This window comes from Mauremys reevesii, linkage group 16, assembly GCF_016161935.1.
Source record: "Mauremys reevesii isolate NIE-2019 linkage group 16, ASM1616193v1, whole genome shotgun sequence".
Lineage (NCBI taxonomy): Eukaryota > Metazoa > Chordata > Testudines > Geoemydidae > Mauremys > Mauremys reevesii.
Genome location: NC_052638.1, coordinates 4,214,170 through 4,231,687, shown reverse-complemented (window position 1 = coordinate 4,231,687; position 17,518 = coordinate 4,214,170). Strand labels below are relative to the sequence as shown.

Here is a 17,518-nt window from a genome sequence, read left to right as displayed (position 1 = left end):
CTACTAAAGGGGAGAAGGGTATCACAATGGTCTGTCCTGCAGAAATATCTAAGCAGTGAAACCAAATGGCAGCTATGGGCACCCTCTAAGCCAATAAAGGAAGCACTGGGTTTCTTCAGAAGTTCAGACAGTCATCCTGAAAGGAAAGGCAGCTACTATGGGTTGCTGCCTATTTTTTTTTAAATTTCCATATCTGTCTCTCATCACACCAGAACAGGTGAATAAATGATGGGTGATCTACCAGCTAAACTGATGGTGTGGTGCAAATCCTGCTCTCAGTTGCATGTGTAAAGTACATCTGAGATCAGATTTTAGCCCATTGGGCAAAAGTGAGATCTTTCATCTTCCCTTTCCCTACAATACAGACACAGTGCACCATCCACATGGCGAGCTGTCCACCAGCCATAAGGGAAGTGTTCCAGTTGTCCAGTGCAAATCTTCCTGCCATCACTGTTATCAAAGCTGAGGATCACAAAGTGTTCTGATCACCAACTATAAGGGCCACAGAGAGGGATTTCCACAATCCATTTCACTAGCGGGGAGCATGCCATTCTGGTTAAGCTCAAGGAAACTCCTCCGGCCAAACCCAGGCTGGCACAAGTGGGCACAAGACTCCTTGACCACCTTGCTTTCAGCAGCCCAATCAGCCACTCTTACAAACCTTCCCTTCAGCACTTGCTCAGGAGGTAGCTGAGCTGAAGTTACTCCCCTGTTCACTCAGAACCAGGTCAAGCCCCTGCACCCCATCACAGGGTACATCTATATTGCAGCCGCAGGTGTGATTTGCAGCTGGTGTAGACGTACCTTTGCTAGCTGTACTCTAGCTAGCCTGGTAAAAACAGAGGTGAGGACATGATGGCAGGGGATGGGCTGCACAAGTCAGTATGTACCCAGGGCAGTCAGGTGGGCTTGTGCAGCCCACAGTGATGCTCACCCTGCTATGTCCTCACTGCTATTTTTAGCATGCTAGCTAGAGTCCAGCTAGTGCTGGTACATCTACACCAGCTGCAAATCACACCATGGCTGCAGTGGAGATGGACCTGTAGACACCTCTAGGTACTGTGGAAACTGAAATATGAGGAAGTGCAAGAAAAATATTTCTTCAGATGATCAAGAATCATAAAGGGCATCTCACCAAAAAGTAATAAGAAAAAACTGTGCTGACATGGGGAGATAGGAGAGACACGGCAGAGATGGCATCACTGTGAAGCAACCTGCCACCAACTGGGGAGAGACCAACAGACAGAGGGGTGCAAACTCCAAACACAGAGTGTGACCCCCTTCCTGGCTAAGGATCCCCACCCCGACAAACTCTGGAGAGGCCTGACTTACCACTTTAGAACACCTGTGTAGCCTGTCAGGTTGAAAAAGTCTCACTGAACTGAACTGTCTTTTCCCTATAACATTCCCCAAAGACCCAGAAATAGTCTGCAGTGCCACAAAATACAAAGATACTGCAGTGCATTCTCAGCATTTATGTAACTTAACTACACAGCTCCCTTTACAAACAAAGTCGCTTCTATGCAGCAACTGAGCTGCCAAAACTCCCAGTGGGAGTAACACCACTAAACATCCAGCTCACCTCCCCATAGTAATTTGTGGATGATCCCTGGCATGCTGCTTCCTATACAGCTGAAAGCTTTGCGAGCCAGTTTTGAAGCACAAGCCAGAAGTCAATGTGTCGGCCCAGTTGAGGGGATCTATGCGGAAGTGTTTACCTTTCAGGAACAAAGAGATAAGATGGCTCTCATATAGCTACATAAACATGATTAGCATAGCTAAACTCCCTATCAAGAGAAAGGTTATAAAGAAGATCAAGTGCCAAATTCTGCTTTTAGTTGCATCTATGAGATCCCACTGACACTAATGGGGTGACTCAGGTGCACTTCAGAGCAGACTCAGCCAGCCACTTTGGGGAATTATGTCACGCCCATTTCATTCTCTCTGAGATAATTTTAGGAGAAAGCTGCATATAAAGTCAAGTCACAGACTGTTAGAGACCATACATTCCAAGCAACATGTTCATTATAAAACAGCCCCACAGTTCACTTACCATCTGTGCCCAAAATGGTGCAGGAATAATGGTCTGATTGGAGAGGTGGAGTGTACAGGAAGCATCTTTTAGAACCTGGATATTGCCGAAATTGATCTGAGCAGGATCCACGTAGACAACTGGGCCTTCACCAACGCTCACTAAATGAATCTTCTGCTCCAGGAAACAGGGGGAAACAAAAACAGGGAAAGTTGAAAGGGGCCAGCTAGCTCTCATTGTTCTCCTAGACTGTTTTCAATCATTGGACACAGAATGCTAGTGAATGACTGGAGTAGACCTGGAATGTTGAGTGATCTTCATGTGAAGAAGGTCATTCATTCAGAATGGTTATCTGGTGATAGAGAAATCCACCTCCCTGTTTGCCTTGTTCCACCAAACCAACTGCATTTGTCCTGCAGCTCTCCACTTCACCTCTCCCTTCTCTTCCTTTGACCATTGCCACCCCATCTTACCCCTTCTCAACATTTTCCCATCCTTCCCTCTAATGTCTTCTGCTGTCACACACTCACCACTGGTGTAAATGAGGAATACCTCCATCAGACTTACACCGGTGTGTGAGTGTGAATCAGACACTTAGGTTTTAAGCTCTTTGGAGCAGGGTTCATGTCTTACTTTTCTCTGAAGTGCCATGCACATTATGGCGCTGTATAAGTAACGGAGGAGTGGGTTGCAATGGTGATCCATTATCCAAGTCACTTTCCCAGAGCATTAAAAGCAGCTAATGGTTTAAATGTTTACACCAGTCTTTTTGCTGTAGGATACAGACTGCACAGGACCAAACAATCTTACTGTCATGGACCAGGTCATAGGCAGTCAGACCCAGTGGTCAAAGCAGTGGTGATCAGGCCTAGTGGTCAGAGCAGAAGTCAGGAACCAGAGGTCAGGGGCAGGAGTTAAGCCAAGGGTCAGAGCCAGCATCAGTAGCCAGGGGTGGGGCTCAGAGCAGGAATCTGGAATGAGGCAGGAGGGACGGGACAAGACAGGACAGGAATGCAAGAATCCGGATTAAGGCAGGGCTCAGGAGTCAGGCGAGAAGGCAGGGTCCAATGTAGCAGCCACCCAGGGATTCACCTAGTTGCTCAGACAAAGTCCTGTGCCTCCTTCCAGCTTAAATAATGAGTCTGAGCCAATTGGAGAGACCAGACATCACCTCCAATTGAGATCTTTGTGGGCAGTGCCTATGGTGAGCTGAGGTCCACGAGTCCACACTCCCTGCTGGTGAAGGTGTCAGATGATGGCTGTGATCTGAGGCTTGTCTAGGGAGCCATAGACCTGGGTTCAAGACCTGTGATTCCCTCATACCTTCTTCTAAACTGAAATCAAATAAGTAATAATCCCTCCGAGTGACAAGATGCTATGTGACTCATGAAAGGGCAAAGCATATTATTTCGACACAAAGTTCCAGTCTGTCCTGTAGGGCACCCTGAATGACATCTGGCTCAAGAAATGGCATTAGCTGCTCCCAAAGTGACCCACATCTAGTCCCACTCCGCCGGAAAGACGGCCACCAAAGCCTAGTGTACTCTGCATGGGTTCCTATACCAGCCCCATCAGACTGCCTAGGAGTAACATCCAGCACTTGTTGGTGGCTCACTCGCCTGCACTGCAGACCTGCAGTGGCTGTTTCCCCCAAGAGCAGGAGCACAAGAAGGAAGCCATTGATAACTCATTTCCTAGCCCTGGAGACATCAGGTTCACTCATTTCCAGCACTTCCTGGAGAGCAGGATTTTGGGGCAGTGTGGAGGAAGAGGACGGGGCTGTCAGCCTGGCTTTCCCTTCTGGAAACGGCAGTACTGTTGGGGGAGCTAGTGAAATCCCTTTCTAAAGACATCAGGATCTTTCATACAGATCTTTTTCATAGTAGGCCTCATTATGAATGGAACAATAGTTTGTGCAATTGTTAGGAAAACTTGTGTTTGTCTTTCAGGTTCTGCATACAGTTGGAAAGCACTGCTCTGCTACTGAACTTGCACTTTAATGTTTGGAGAGGATACCCTTTTAATCGAGAAGACTGAAGAGAACAAAAAACACATAGGAAAGAGTCCCTGGAGAGTGTGCATTGATAAACCCCTCTCCTGAGAGTATATCTAAGTTTTTAGTGTGCTCTTCCCCAGCAGAGCAATCAAATGTAGCATGTGTCCTTCCAGGACGTTAACCTTTAGTGTTCTGTCATTCATTTTCTACAGAACATCCAGTAAGGAAGACAGGCCACCTAGAATTCCTAGCTGTGTCAAATTGCACTGGACATGTCCATGGTATGTCATTCAGCAGGGAAGTGGTTAATATTTTTAAAAATGCTTCACTTAAAACATTCGCAAAAGTGCTTTTAGCAGCAACATTTAACAGGCCATTGCTCACAAGCAAAATTATATAAAAGGAAAAGGAGGACGAGGAGGAAGACATTGCTATCGGTAATACTTCCATGGGCTCAAAGGTCTTGCTGGCTCTGTTGATGAGGACATAGTGTCAGTTTCAATCATCTGGGAATGAATAGTCTGTCCTCTGGCAGTCAGCTGTAGTATTGAATGACCACCTGTTTTGATAGCAGCCAGCTGTAAAATTGCTGCCTGTGGCAGGCTGCAGGCTAATACGCCACAGGTAAACCCCGGGCTGTATTGTACCAGCTCCCTAACACACAGGATTATTTGCAGCAAATTGAAACTGACATCCCGTCACTTGCAAGTAAAACACAAGGCAACAGCCATGAAGGGCCAGCCTAGAGAGAAGGGTTTGTGAAAGGCTGCACTCTGAGAAGGGCTATAGCAGACTCAAGCTGTTGGGCATTATTAAACATAACATAAGAACATAAAACAGCCGTACTGGGTCAGACCAAAGGTCCATCTAGCCCAGTGTCCTGTCTGCCGACAGTGGCCAATGCCAGGTGCCCCAGAGGGAATGAACAGAACAGGTAATTAAGTGATCCATTCCCTGTCACTCATTCCCAGCTTCTGGCATAACATAAGATCATAGGACCATGCTCTTCTTTCTGTTTCTCTGGCCTAAAATGAGAGTGACTCCACTGAACTCAGAGTTACATCCGTGCAAGAGAGAGCAGAATCAGGCCCACTCAGCTGAAACCAACCATCAATAGAGTGCTTAGCAGGCTCTTGGCCATACTGCTCACAATGTCCCACTAGTGGGGAAAAGTCTGGAATGGGACCTACTACAAGTGTATTAAAGCTGCAGGGCAGAGCTTGGACAAAATTCAAATCTGTGGCAGCTTGAACAACGAGACATGCAAGTGTGTGCTGTGCTTATGCATGGCGAGCTTTCTATTAGCACAGCTCAGATGTTTGGAGTAACTGAGTGAAAGCCAAATGCTGTGCATTAAACTCCAACTTAATGGGCGCACTTATGAGCTTGTTAAGATCCCACAATTCACAGGGCTTCCACTGGGGTAAGGTCTGACATGTTAATTCACATCGTTAAAGCGAGGCTAAGGCTGAAAGTACACATCATTAATCCAAAGGTAAAATCTTTACCAGATCACCATAGTTTGAAAAACAAACCAACCACTAAAAGGTCAGAAAATTCTAACTGTGAGACGTGCCCACCCTCCACCACCACCACCACCCCACTTCTTTTTGTAATGTGTCTTAACTTTACAGACCACTTATTTGGCTAACTTCAGCCTAGATGGCAAAATTCACCTTCCTCCATTGACAAAGCCCCTAGCCATTGGTCTACATTCTAATGCAAAGAAAAGGGTTGGAGACCTAGGTTAAGATTTCCAGTGCAGTCCAGGGGAGATAGCTGCACACCTTCCATTCATTTTAAAGAAAGCCCACATCCTTTGGACTGCTTTGAAAATGTCAGCCTTACTTTTGGTTAATGGCTGCTTAGGCTTTCAGCAGTCCTTTGACACCCTGGTTCATGCTCATCAGTGATGACACGCCATTCTGTCATCGCTATTTCAAAAGTTAATGCCATTTTAAATTAAAATTGAATTAACTAAACTTGCTTTCGCTCTTAGCTAGATGAATGCAATAAACTAAATGTTATCACTCACCTTTCTACCCCCCCACCCCGGTTTTGTTTTTTTGGATAGAAGGTGGTAAAAAAACCCCAGGAAGCCTCTTGGAATTCTGACAAATAACTCTATTTTTAGGGTGTCATAATTCAGAAACCACTTGCCCATACTTGTTCACATTTGGTAGAAAAAGTCTACTTTCACTCCAGTTGCAGCCTAGCAATTTCATGGCTGATATGGCCTTCCTTGTGGATTTTAGTACAGAGGCTACAGTGGCCCAGTGTTGTCTGAGCAGTGCAATTAACCTCAAAACATCTGACTTCTATCATCAGTGAGGTGATATCACAGTGATATTCACTCTCTAATGACATGAGTTTACTACTGCAGCTTTTGAATTCACCAGAAAAATCCTTGGAATTGTAAAGAACTAGACTGTGCTGCGTGCGCTGTCAAAGGAGCAAAGACCACCCTCAGTACAGGTCTCCACACTCCAGAGGGAACACTGATTCAGACACAAGGCATATTTCATCATCAGGGTCTCACCAGGGGGGGTTCTTCACTCCCAAACATGGCTATGGAAGCCACAGTGTCCTGCTGTCCAGTCACTTGGGTTTCCAGTGCTAAGGGGATCTCCACAGTGCTATGAGGTTGAATAATGCCACAAGGCCTGGGGCTGGAGTACAACACAGAGGGCTTCTCCTCATACTCCTGTGCAGAGACATAACCAGAACATTATCTTCACCATGACTTCTTTGGAAACTTTCCATTCCTTGACATTTAAAAAAATTACAATTATTGCACAGTTAAAAGAATCACATGGAGAAAACTGGCATGCATCCGACGAAGTGGCTATTCACCCACGAAAGCTCATGCTCCAAAACTTCTGTTAGTCTATAAGGTGCCACAGGACTCTTTGCTGCTTTTACAGATCCAGACTAACACGGCTACCCCTCTGATAATGGAGAAAACTGGTTCAGAGGGGGATATTGACCGTGGTGCAGAGGACTAGCACAAAACCTATGCTGACCCCTATTTTGAGGACTTATGTGGGACTGAAGTGATGCAAAGACAAGCGCCTGCCTTCTGCACAGGGGGGAATTTCACCCAGAGAGAGATTATAAAATATGCAAAACAGCACAGCTGAAGGCACACAGTTCTAACATGGAGGGTAATTAACCATTGGAACAGCTCACCACAGGATGTGGTAGGTTCTCCATCACTTGCAGTCTTTAAATCAAGACTGGGTCTCTTTCTAAGGGACCTGCTATTGCTCAGTAGAAGTTATAGGCATGAGGCAGGAATTACTGGGTGAAATTTTCTGGCCTGCGTTACAATAGCCCCTTCTGGCCTTCAGATTTCTAAATCTTTCCAGGAACTAGTACAGACATTTACTTGTCCGAGGCATCACCTAAAGGCGATCCAGCCAATCGAACAGATTGAATACCGGGGGCACCTGTTCCAAGCATCTCCAGGTTTCATTAGGAAAGAGTTACTCAAAACAATGAAAGAGAACACAGTGGCTATGTTGGCTGGTGCCCCAGAAAATATGGAACAGTGTCCATGTCTGCCAGATGGAAATAGGAAAAATATGAGGGGAAGGACATTATTTTCAATCACCTATGAGGATATTACAAGCAACAGAGAGTAAGTAAAAATAAAATACAATGGACTACATTTAACAGCATGTAAAAAAGGGAGTAAAGTTAGCCAGAAACTAGTATAAAGAAGTGTAAGTAGCAAAACTTGCACCAGTGTGGTATTCTGTGGGGTCCAAATTTAGCTCTGGGTAAACAGGTGCCATTTCCATTATACCAGGGCTAAATCTGGTCTCAGAGAATTGGAGAAGCAGTGGCCTAGCTGCTTTATCTTACACTCTCCTGTGAGGTAGCAAGGAAAGCAACTCTCCCCTTCAGCTCCTTCAGGGTTTGACTCATCCATGTAGGCACAGGAGTTCCATTGCTCTCAGGAGAGATGTCTCCAAGAGGGATTCACCCTAGGACGAAGGCAGCTTTAGGTTCCTTCTGGGGCTGTATGGGGCTCACCAGTGGAGACTCCCAGGAATATATGCTGAGTCAGTGTACCTTCCAGGCACTCTGGCTGGCTCCAGTCCTCATGGGGGACACGGAATTGTGAGGCCCCCCATGCCCACATGCCAGTGACCTCTCTGGTGCCAGAGACTGCAGCCTGGTTTTTACAAGTAAAGTGAAATGGGCCCCTGGCTTGCTTGCTTTGAAAATCTTGTAGATTGGTGCAAGTCGACATTGACAACTGCTTTCTAACCAACTAATGCCTAATGTGTAACTATACCACCATTGAATCTGGCCCAGTGGCTCCCACAGCAGCTACACCTATTCAGCCCAGCCTACTACTGACTCATAAACAGAGCTCACAGAAGGCTTTGAATTGTTCCCCTTCCCTGTTGTAGAATGGGCTACACCATGAAATATTAGGAAATGCCACACAGACCACCAGCTACGGACTCAGCCAGTGGCTTTCTTCCCTTTCCTCTTGTGAACTACAGCCTCTCAGAAAGAAACCCTTGTGGTTATAAAGTCTTGTATCTTTCAAAGAATCACTCCTGCTTTCAATGCTGTGGGACCCTCCCCTTTAAGAACTTTTAAGTTCTCACTTGCAAGAGAGTTCCAAAGAAGAGAACTGAAACATTCTCACATCAAATGCTGGTGAGGCTAGAGACAAGAACAACACAGCGTTTAATACTATTTGTTATGTGCTAGTCGGGAAATACCCCTTCCATTCTCAGAGAGCCCCATGGAAATGGAAGAGAAGCAGCAGAAAGGGAGGGTGAGATGACAAACCTGAGGGAGAACCCCGTAGCACCCTGGAAGCTCAGCGTCGTTCACAAGCATCACCATCTGCTCGTAAGGGAATTTCAGGAAACACCGTCCAAACTTCACCACAGGGTTAACCACACGCAGTGGAGGAACAACACATCTAGCCGCCAAAAAACAGCATTAGATACCAAGAGAATATAGTGTTTGTTTACTCCCAGAATATGGTGAAATGGAGCGTAACGTATTTGTCATTGTCACATAGAGGCTTTACACCCATACAGTCATTAATCATCTCAAAATTCTTTTTATTCCCTTTTTAATCAACAATCTCTGTTAAAGGACATATGGGGAAACTGCCATGGGTCTCTACTCAACAGTGTTCTGTTAACACCAGCAAGCATTCACGCAGGGTGCAATCTCTCAGACTGGAACTCTGCTAACATGCTGAGCTTTCTTAGCCTGGACAATATGTACTGGTTGGTTCGTATTTTTTGTTTTCTGCATGGATGGAATATGCAGCTAGAGACTTCTGCCAAATCTGTGTTCATGTGAATTAACTTGACACCCCTGCCTTAAAACCCTACTTGGAAAGGGTGATTTGGGGTTTGTATCTGAGCCTCCAGGGAGCTTTCTGTCTCTTGTCATTCTGCAACACCTACCCATTAACCCAGAACACAAATCTTCCTCCTTTATCTGGATTTGAGAAGCCATTTAGCTGATAGAAGGAAAACATCTTAATTTACAAACTGGGGCAACTGCTGCCTTCTGCAGGATGTATCAGAGAGGAGTCAGGGGGACCACCAGGCTGATGAAAGTCATGTCCATTAGTGTTCCTGTATAATGATCTCCTAATTAGCCTACAGAATTGATTCCAGACTCAGTGTTGGCCTAACCCTGTTCCCACTGAAGTCAATGACAAAGTTCCCATTGACTTTAAAGGGAGCAGTGCTAAGCCAGTACCAAGGTCTTTTAAAACTGCCCTCTCCCCATCTATATATACACAATAATACATACAGGGCCAAATGCATCCCTTTTGTAACTGCACTGAAGTCAACCGAGTTACAACAGTCCTACAGTATCTGACCCAGGAAAAATGACCCCGGCTCAAATCTGTGATGGCAAATAACTAAAACTAGAGGAAAGAAGATGAAGCTGAGCTCATTCTATAAAGCAAATAATAATAATAATACTCTTCCCTCATCACTATCTTTTGTTTATTTCTCCTAGCTAAAATTCAGAATTTTGTCTTAAACTCTTCAGTATTAATCCACATGCTAATTGTCTGAAACTAACCCCATCATTGCATTGCCATCCATGCCTCAGATGTCTCCATGCCAAATAGATTTTCCACTGCAGGAAGCGCATACACCCCTTTTGTTACAACCTGAGTTAAGTACAATACTCAGGATGAAATAAGGTGACCAGACAGCAAGTGTGAAAAATCGGGACGGGGGTGGGGGGTAATAGGAGCCTGTATGAGAAAAAGACCCAAAAATCAGGCCTGTCCCTATAGAATCAGGACATCCGGTCACCCTAGGATGAAAAGGGATGGCTGTTGGGCTCTTCACACATGAAATCTGTTGCAAACACTGAAAGTCACGGACAATAATAAATACTCTTACTCTTCCCATGTTGAAAAAGGCTCAGGGCCCTTCTATTATCTTTAGTACAGGTGCTTTTCAGCATGTGTTGTTTACAGTACTTTGTCACTCCCATATCAGATTTAGTTCTAGTGCCCAGCTACGCACAATAATCATATTAAACAGTGGTTCTCATTTCGGAAGGGAGGGATAAATCCAGCATATTGTGTATATGGTGGCGTAGTGTAGGTGACACAGAGACAAAGGGGGAATGGATGTAAAGGGAGTGTCAATACCTCGCTGTGATTAGGAGTGCCAGCACTTCCTCTCCGATACCATCCACATCCACCACCAATGCCATTTCATATTTCTTCACAGTGTTGGAACATAAGGTCACCTAATGCAGGAAAAGGGGAACAAATACTTTATTTTCTAACGCAATCCCTCAGATGGGGTGCTCATTCAACAACCTCTAGTATCCCCTTTGTTGGGCTTTTGGAACTTGGAGATCATTTGCTGGAGAAGGACTCTACTGAGTAAGGTTGCACTGGCTGTATCAATGGTTCTCAGTTGAGGATCTTTGGACCATCACAAGTCCAGGAAGCCTTATCTGGTGGACCATTAAGGAAGCATTTTGAGACCAAAATTGTAAGGAATTGGAAAGTCTAGGACCAAAGATGGGCTCCAAGATTTTTTTTTTAATATAAAGTGATCCAGAGAATGGAAAAATGGGGAAATGTGGCTTTAGCAAAGCAATTGATTTTTCTTTTCATAGGCTCACAGATTAGCATTGGAAGAGACCTCAGGAGGTCATCTAGTCCAACCTCTGGTCAAAGCAGGACCAACCCCAACTAAATCATCCCAGCCAGGGCTTTGTCAAGCCGGGCCTTAAAAACCTCCAAGGAAGGAGATTCCACCATCTCCCTAGGTAACCTACCCTCCTAATTAAATAGTTTTCCCTAATATCCAACCTAGACCTCTCCCACTGCAACTTGAGACCATTGCTCCTTGTTCTGTCATCTGCCACCACTGAGAAGAGCCGAGCTCCCTCTTCTTTGGAACCCACCTTCAGGTAGTTGAAGGCTGCTATCAAATCCCACTTCACTCTTCTTTTCTGCAGACTAAATAAGCCCAGTTCCCTCAGCCTCTTGTCATAAGTAATGTGCCCCAGCTTCCTAATTATTTTTGTTGCCCTCTGCTGGCCTATCTCCAATTTGTCCACATCCCTTCTGCAGTGAGGGGCACAAAACTGGATGCAATAACCCAGATGTGGCCTCACAATTGCCAGATAGAGGGGAATAATCACTTGCCTCAGATTTCTTTTAGCCCAATTGTCTAATTTGTCTAGGTCACTCTGGACCCTATCCTTACCCTCCAGCGTATCTACCTCTTCCCCCAGCTTAGTGTCATCCACGAACTTGCTGAGGGTGCAATTAATCCCATCATCCAGATCATTAATGAAGATGTTGAACAAAACTGGCCCCAGGACTGACCCTGGGGCACTCAGCTTGATACCGGCTGCCAATTAGACATGGAGCTGTTGATCACTACCTGTTGAGCCCGACGATCTAGCCAGCTTTCTATCCACCTTATAGTCCATTCATCCAGCCCATACTTCATTAACTTGCTGGCAAGAATACTGCGGGAGACCATATCAAAAACTTTGCTAAAGTCAAGATATATCACATCCACCACTTTCCCCTCATCCACAGACGCAGTTTTCTCTTCATAGAAGGCAATTAGGTTAATCAGACATGACTTGCCCTTGGTGAATCCATGCTGACTGTTCCTGATCACTTTCCTCTCCTCTAAGTGCTTCAGAATTGATTCCTTGAGGAGCTGCTCCATGATTTCGCTGGGGACTGAGGTGAGGCTGACCGGTCTGTAGTTCCCCAGGTTCTCCTTCTTTCCTTTTTTAAAGGTGGGCACTGTATTTGCCTTTTTCCAATTGTGCAGGACCTCCCCCAATTGCCACAAGTTTTCAAAGACAATGGCCAGTGGCTCTGCAATCACATCAGCCAACTCGCTCAGCATCCTCAGATGCATTGCACTGGCCCCATGGACTTGTGCATGTCCAGCTTTTCTAAATAGTCCTTTACTTGTTCTTTCGCCACTGAGGGCTGCTCACCTCCTCTCCATATTGTGCTGCCCAGTGCAGCAGTCAGAGCTGACCCTGCCTGTGAAGACCGAGGCAAAAAAAGCACTGAGTGCTTCAGCTTTTTCCACATCATCAGTCACTAGGTTGCCTCCCCCATTCAGTAAGGGTCCCACACTTTTCCTGACCTTCTTCTTGTTGCTAACATACCTGAATAAACCCTTCTTGTTACTCTTCACATCCCTTGCTACCTGCAACTCCAATTGTGCTTTGGCCTTCCTGATTACACTCCTGCATGCTCGAGCAATATTTTTATACTTCTCCCTAGTCATCTGTCCAAGTTTCCACTTCTTGTCATCTTCCTTTTTATGTTTAAGCTCACTGAAGATTTCTCTGTTAAGCCAAGCTGGTCACCTGCCATATTTGCTATTATTTCTGCACATTGGAATGGTTTGTTCCTGCATCCTCAATAAGGCTTCTTTAAAATACAGCCAGCTCTCCTGGACTCCTTTCCCCCTCATGTTATTTTCCCAGGGGATCCTGCCCTTCAGTTCCACGAGGGAGTCAAAGTCTGCTTTTCTGAAGTCTGTATTTGGCTGCTCTCCTTATTTGGCTGCTCTCCTTTCTTCCTTTTGTCAGGATCCTGAACTCGATCATCTCATGGTCACTGCTGCCCAGGTTGCCACCCACTTCTACTTCCCCTGCCAATTCTTCCCTCTTTGTGAGCAGCAGGTGAAGAGGAGCATGGCCCCTAGTTGTTTCCTCCAGCACATGAACTTTTTCCCAAGGAGGATCACTTTACATAACAGGGGTCTGAAGGGATGGTCTTCCTAAGTTTGCTGTCATTAAGAATGAAAAGGAGCCAGGAGTCACCCTAGTCATCCTTGTGTTTTAGCAAACACATCATCATCTAGAATCCTCCCATACTGTGTGCACATCAAGGATAACACTTATTGTTGCCTGTTCTCTCTGATTTATTTTAGCCACGACTCTGTAAAAAGAAATGTGTCTCTCTCCTTCGATCTGTCTGGAGATGAGTTCACAGTTGAATAATAAGTTAAAATTCCCAGAGAGATCAGACACAGTGCAAAACAGAAAGTTCCACTGTGAAAACAGCTATATTTGTTAAAATTTCTTACTTTAGACAGCAGAATAACAAAGCCAAAATGCCAAAGACAAAACCTGTCCTGTCCTATGCAGGTGGGTTAGTGGAGGAAGAATGTCTGCTCCCACACAGCAGCCATTCTAGCCTACAGCTGTGGAATGGCTAATGACATCTGCATATGCCCCATGTCACAATGGGCCATGGTCTGCTGGCTCAGGGATGTGACCAGCCCAATGGACTCCTGAGCAAAGGTGCTGCAAGGGATGTTACCATATGGTGTGCTGCAGCATACATGTCCCGTGCTGTGCTCCTGGGGAGGAATTAATGCTCGGCGAGGATGCACAGCTCAGGACCTATGGCACAATCAAGCTTGCTGTGATAGGTTGCCCCCCCTTCGGAGGTGCCACCTCATATACTGGGGTACCACTGAGCCTGCCTGTTCCACCAGCCTGGCCTCCCTCATCCTGTCCTGCTGAGCCAGGCCCTCAAGCCTCCTCTAGCACACACACAGGTAAAGACACACCCAGCTGCAGAAAGACACAGACCCTGAAATCAGTGCTGCATGGGAAGGCTTCAGCTAAGGAATTGCCCAGTACTCAAGTGCACTCCCCTTCTTGAGAGTAAACCCAGAATTGTATTGTCTTGTGCTGCACAGAGAACTTTAGTGTGAGCTCATTGAAATTCACCCTCTCCCTCAATGTAGAGAGCACAGCTCCCCGCCCCCCAGTTATGAATTACACAAACTGGGTTAAAAACAAAAACAAGTTATTTAACTACAAATGATAGATTTTAAGTGATTATAAGTGATAGCAAACAGATCAAAGCAGATTACCTAAGTAAATAAACAATAACCGTAAACTGAGCTTAATACACTAGATAGGTAGGATATAAATTAACAAATTATCACCCTGCGTGATAAACAGGCTGGCAGAGTCTTAAGGCACAAGTTGCCTTGGCTTTCCCAGTTTTCAAACACAGGCTAAAGATCCCTCTAGCCTGGGACCATCACCTCCCACAGTTCAGTCCTTGCCCCTCAGGTGTTTCCAGGTGTGTCGTTGCAGGGAGAGTGAGGTACCCTCATGATCTCAGTGTCCCCCTTTTATATCTTCTTCCCACTTGCTGGAAAGCTCTTTTGCTGTGACCTGGGTCACACAGTTCCCATTGTGTAGTGCTACCTCTGAGAGGTTTCTGTTATACACAGTTCCTGGGGTAATCCTTGTGCTTCTGTGGATTTCCTCAATAAGCCGTTATCGTTGTTTGGCCTTTTTACTGTCGTACCTGAAAGGCTGCTTGTGGGTGTTTCAGTGACACACACACAGCCAAACTTCATAACTTCACATACGATGATAGCACATACAATCCGACGAGATATTAATGTTTAGCAGATTAAGACTTTTAGAATGATACCTCTCAAGACGTACTTTGTACAATTACATGACAGTGGTGAATATTGGGGTGTCAGGTTGTCACACTTGCCTTTTCTCCTCTTCTCCTTTGTGTGGGTCTGATGATTAACGCAAGGATTTTGACCTAAATCTTCATCTGTAGGTTTGCTTACAACAGATGGCCCCTTGGAGTAAAGTTACATTTGGACAATCTCTGAATTGAGATACAAGGCCAAATACTAGCTTAATGTGACCAGGTGCAACTCCATTGACTTCAATGTGTCCACTTACCCAGGCTGAATTTGCTCCATAAGTGAATTCTTCGGTCGCTCTGGGATGTTTGCAAAACCAAGTTAAGAACCGAGAGACCCCACAGGTTTATCGCCTCCAAACTTCCACATTAAAGCATAAGGAGACAGAGGATTCCGCTCCGTAACCCACACCAGGATCCTTACACAGGTGCAGATCTCTACGCCAGAGTTCAGTTTTGCCTAAAACCTCCTTCTCATAAAAAGACCTTGACTTTCAAGCTAATGTTACAGATATGGTGGAAATCCATTCAATAAATCACCTTCAACTGTAGCTGAATACGAAAGTGGAATGTACCATATTTTGGCTACGAGTTGAAATGCAAACCAAACACTACACATTGTCACTAGAATGAGATAATGGCTTTGAGTTGTGTGTTACATGACAAAATCTCAGTGACAAAAATGGAAAAAAGAGTTACTTCCATGATGATATTAGCTCCTTCAGGCTGGTAGTGAGACTTAAAAAACTCCTTTTAACCCAGTCTCCTGAACACAAATAAATTAAATAAATTCATTGTGGCTTTAAAATCAAGGGGCCAGATTTTGCTCTCAGTTACACCAGTATAAATCCGGAGGCAGTCTACTGACTTGAACAGAATTATTCCAAATTTACAATGATAACTGAAAGCAAAATCTGGCCCAAGAGCAGCTGGGGATCATTAATGGATACCCTAGCTTTCACTGTCCACCCTGGAGATCATTGTATCTGGGAGGGTGAATGTGAGAATGAGAAAGAGAGTGAACTATTTTTGGTTATATACTGTAAAGCATTACTTTTTAACTACTACTTTCCATCCTATTTCTTCCTCCTTTAAATCAAAGACCAGCTTCTCTGAGAAGTTCTCTAAACCCACATCAGGAAACTCATTAATATGTGACTATTGTGGTTGAAATTCATAATCTGGACTTGCAGTTTTGGAAACCGAACTGTACCTCCTTGAGTGCCTCCGAAACCAGGGTTACGAAAAGCTCTTGGATAACTCACATTACAATAAACCCAATAGTAACAAAAGCCTTGTTTTAGCTTTGCAAACCATCAGACTCTTCTGTTCAACTGTAGCTTGACATATACTGTACCTGGATATCCAGGAGCTCATGAGAGCGGATGGTACCTCTACTGGGTGTTATGGTAAATTCTTTTGGCTTGATACTTCCCTGGGCTCCCTTTCTCCAGGATGTTCTTGTGATGTCCAAGGTCTGAACAGAACTGGTAACACTTGGATCCCCAGGGCCATCCCCAGGGACGCGAAGGTTGAATGTCATGGGGATCAAAGACGTGTTACTGAGGCAACATGATAAGGACCGAGGAAACCCTATAAAAGAATGTCACTGAATGTGAGTTTATGCATGAATTATCCCTTCATTTCTAGAGTGCATATTTCAGAATGATAAAAGCTGTGCTTGGAATTTAGCTCTTTTCAAACTGAATCATAGTTAATTGAGACGCTAGGCAAGTAATTAATCTTCACTTGGTTTCCTTGTAAACCGATCACACAGCTTGACTCCATGGGAATACTCACGTACCATTCTTGATCACCAAATGTAGGAAGATTGTCATTACAGCTTTAGTTAGGAGACGTCCTCTCTAACTAGCACTGATTGTTATTCTACTTCTAGAGAAAGCGTGATGGGCACATTGGAATAAGACCCAGATTCTGCCACCCTTGCTCATGCTGAACAGCATTTTACCCTATGATTTTCAATACATAAAACACAGCACACAGTACTACTCATTGTGAGAAAGGATGGCAAAAGAATCAGAATGATGAATCATTTGGGAACTACAGCACCATGGAAAGATCCTTCCACTGCAAGTTTGCTGTTATCTAAGGGCAGGTCCATACTCACCGCGCGGGTCGACGCGGTGAGTTCGACTTCTCCGAGTTCGAACTATCGCGTCTAATCAAGACGCAATAGTTCGAACTCCCCGTGCACTCCGGTCGACTCCGGAACTCCACCACCGCGAACGGCGGTGGCGGAGTCGACCTTGGAGCCGTGGAGTTCGACCCCGCCGCGTCTGGATGGGTAAGTAAGTTGAACTAGGGTACTTCGAGTTCAGCTACGCTATTTGCGTAGCTGAACTTGCGTACCCTAGTTCAACACCCCTCTCCCCCTTAATGTAGACCAGGCCTAAGACACGGTCCTGTTCTCAGTGGAAGAAATGGTGAAACTTCAGTCAACTTCACTAACAGCAGGACTGGATCACTAGTGACGAATATAAGCAAA

General features: G+C 45.2%; 1 protein-coding gene across 1 annotated transcript in view; it reads right to left on the bottom strand.

Moving 5' to 3' along the window:
- The window catches only part of HYDIN (HYDIN axonemal central pair apparatus protein), a 399,212-nt gene that overhangs the window by 229,372 nt on the left and 152,322 nt on the right, over positions 1–17,518 (bottom strand). The window contains exons 15-19 of the mRNA XM_039503100.1: positions 16,370–16,605; positions 10,693–10,793; positions 8,841–8,976; positions 6,568–6,732; positions 2,054–2,206 (exon numbers count right to left, since the gene is read on the bottom strand). Of these exons, the coding sequence (XP_039359034.1) occupies positions 2,054–2,206; positions 6,568–6,732; positions 8,841–8,976; positions 10,693–10,793; positions 16,370–16,605 (791 nt within the window). The remainder of the gene's footprint in view (positions 1–2,053; positions 2,207–6,567; positions 6,733–8,840; positions 8,977–10,692; positions 10,794–16,369; positions 16,606–17,518) is intronic.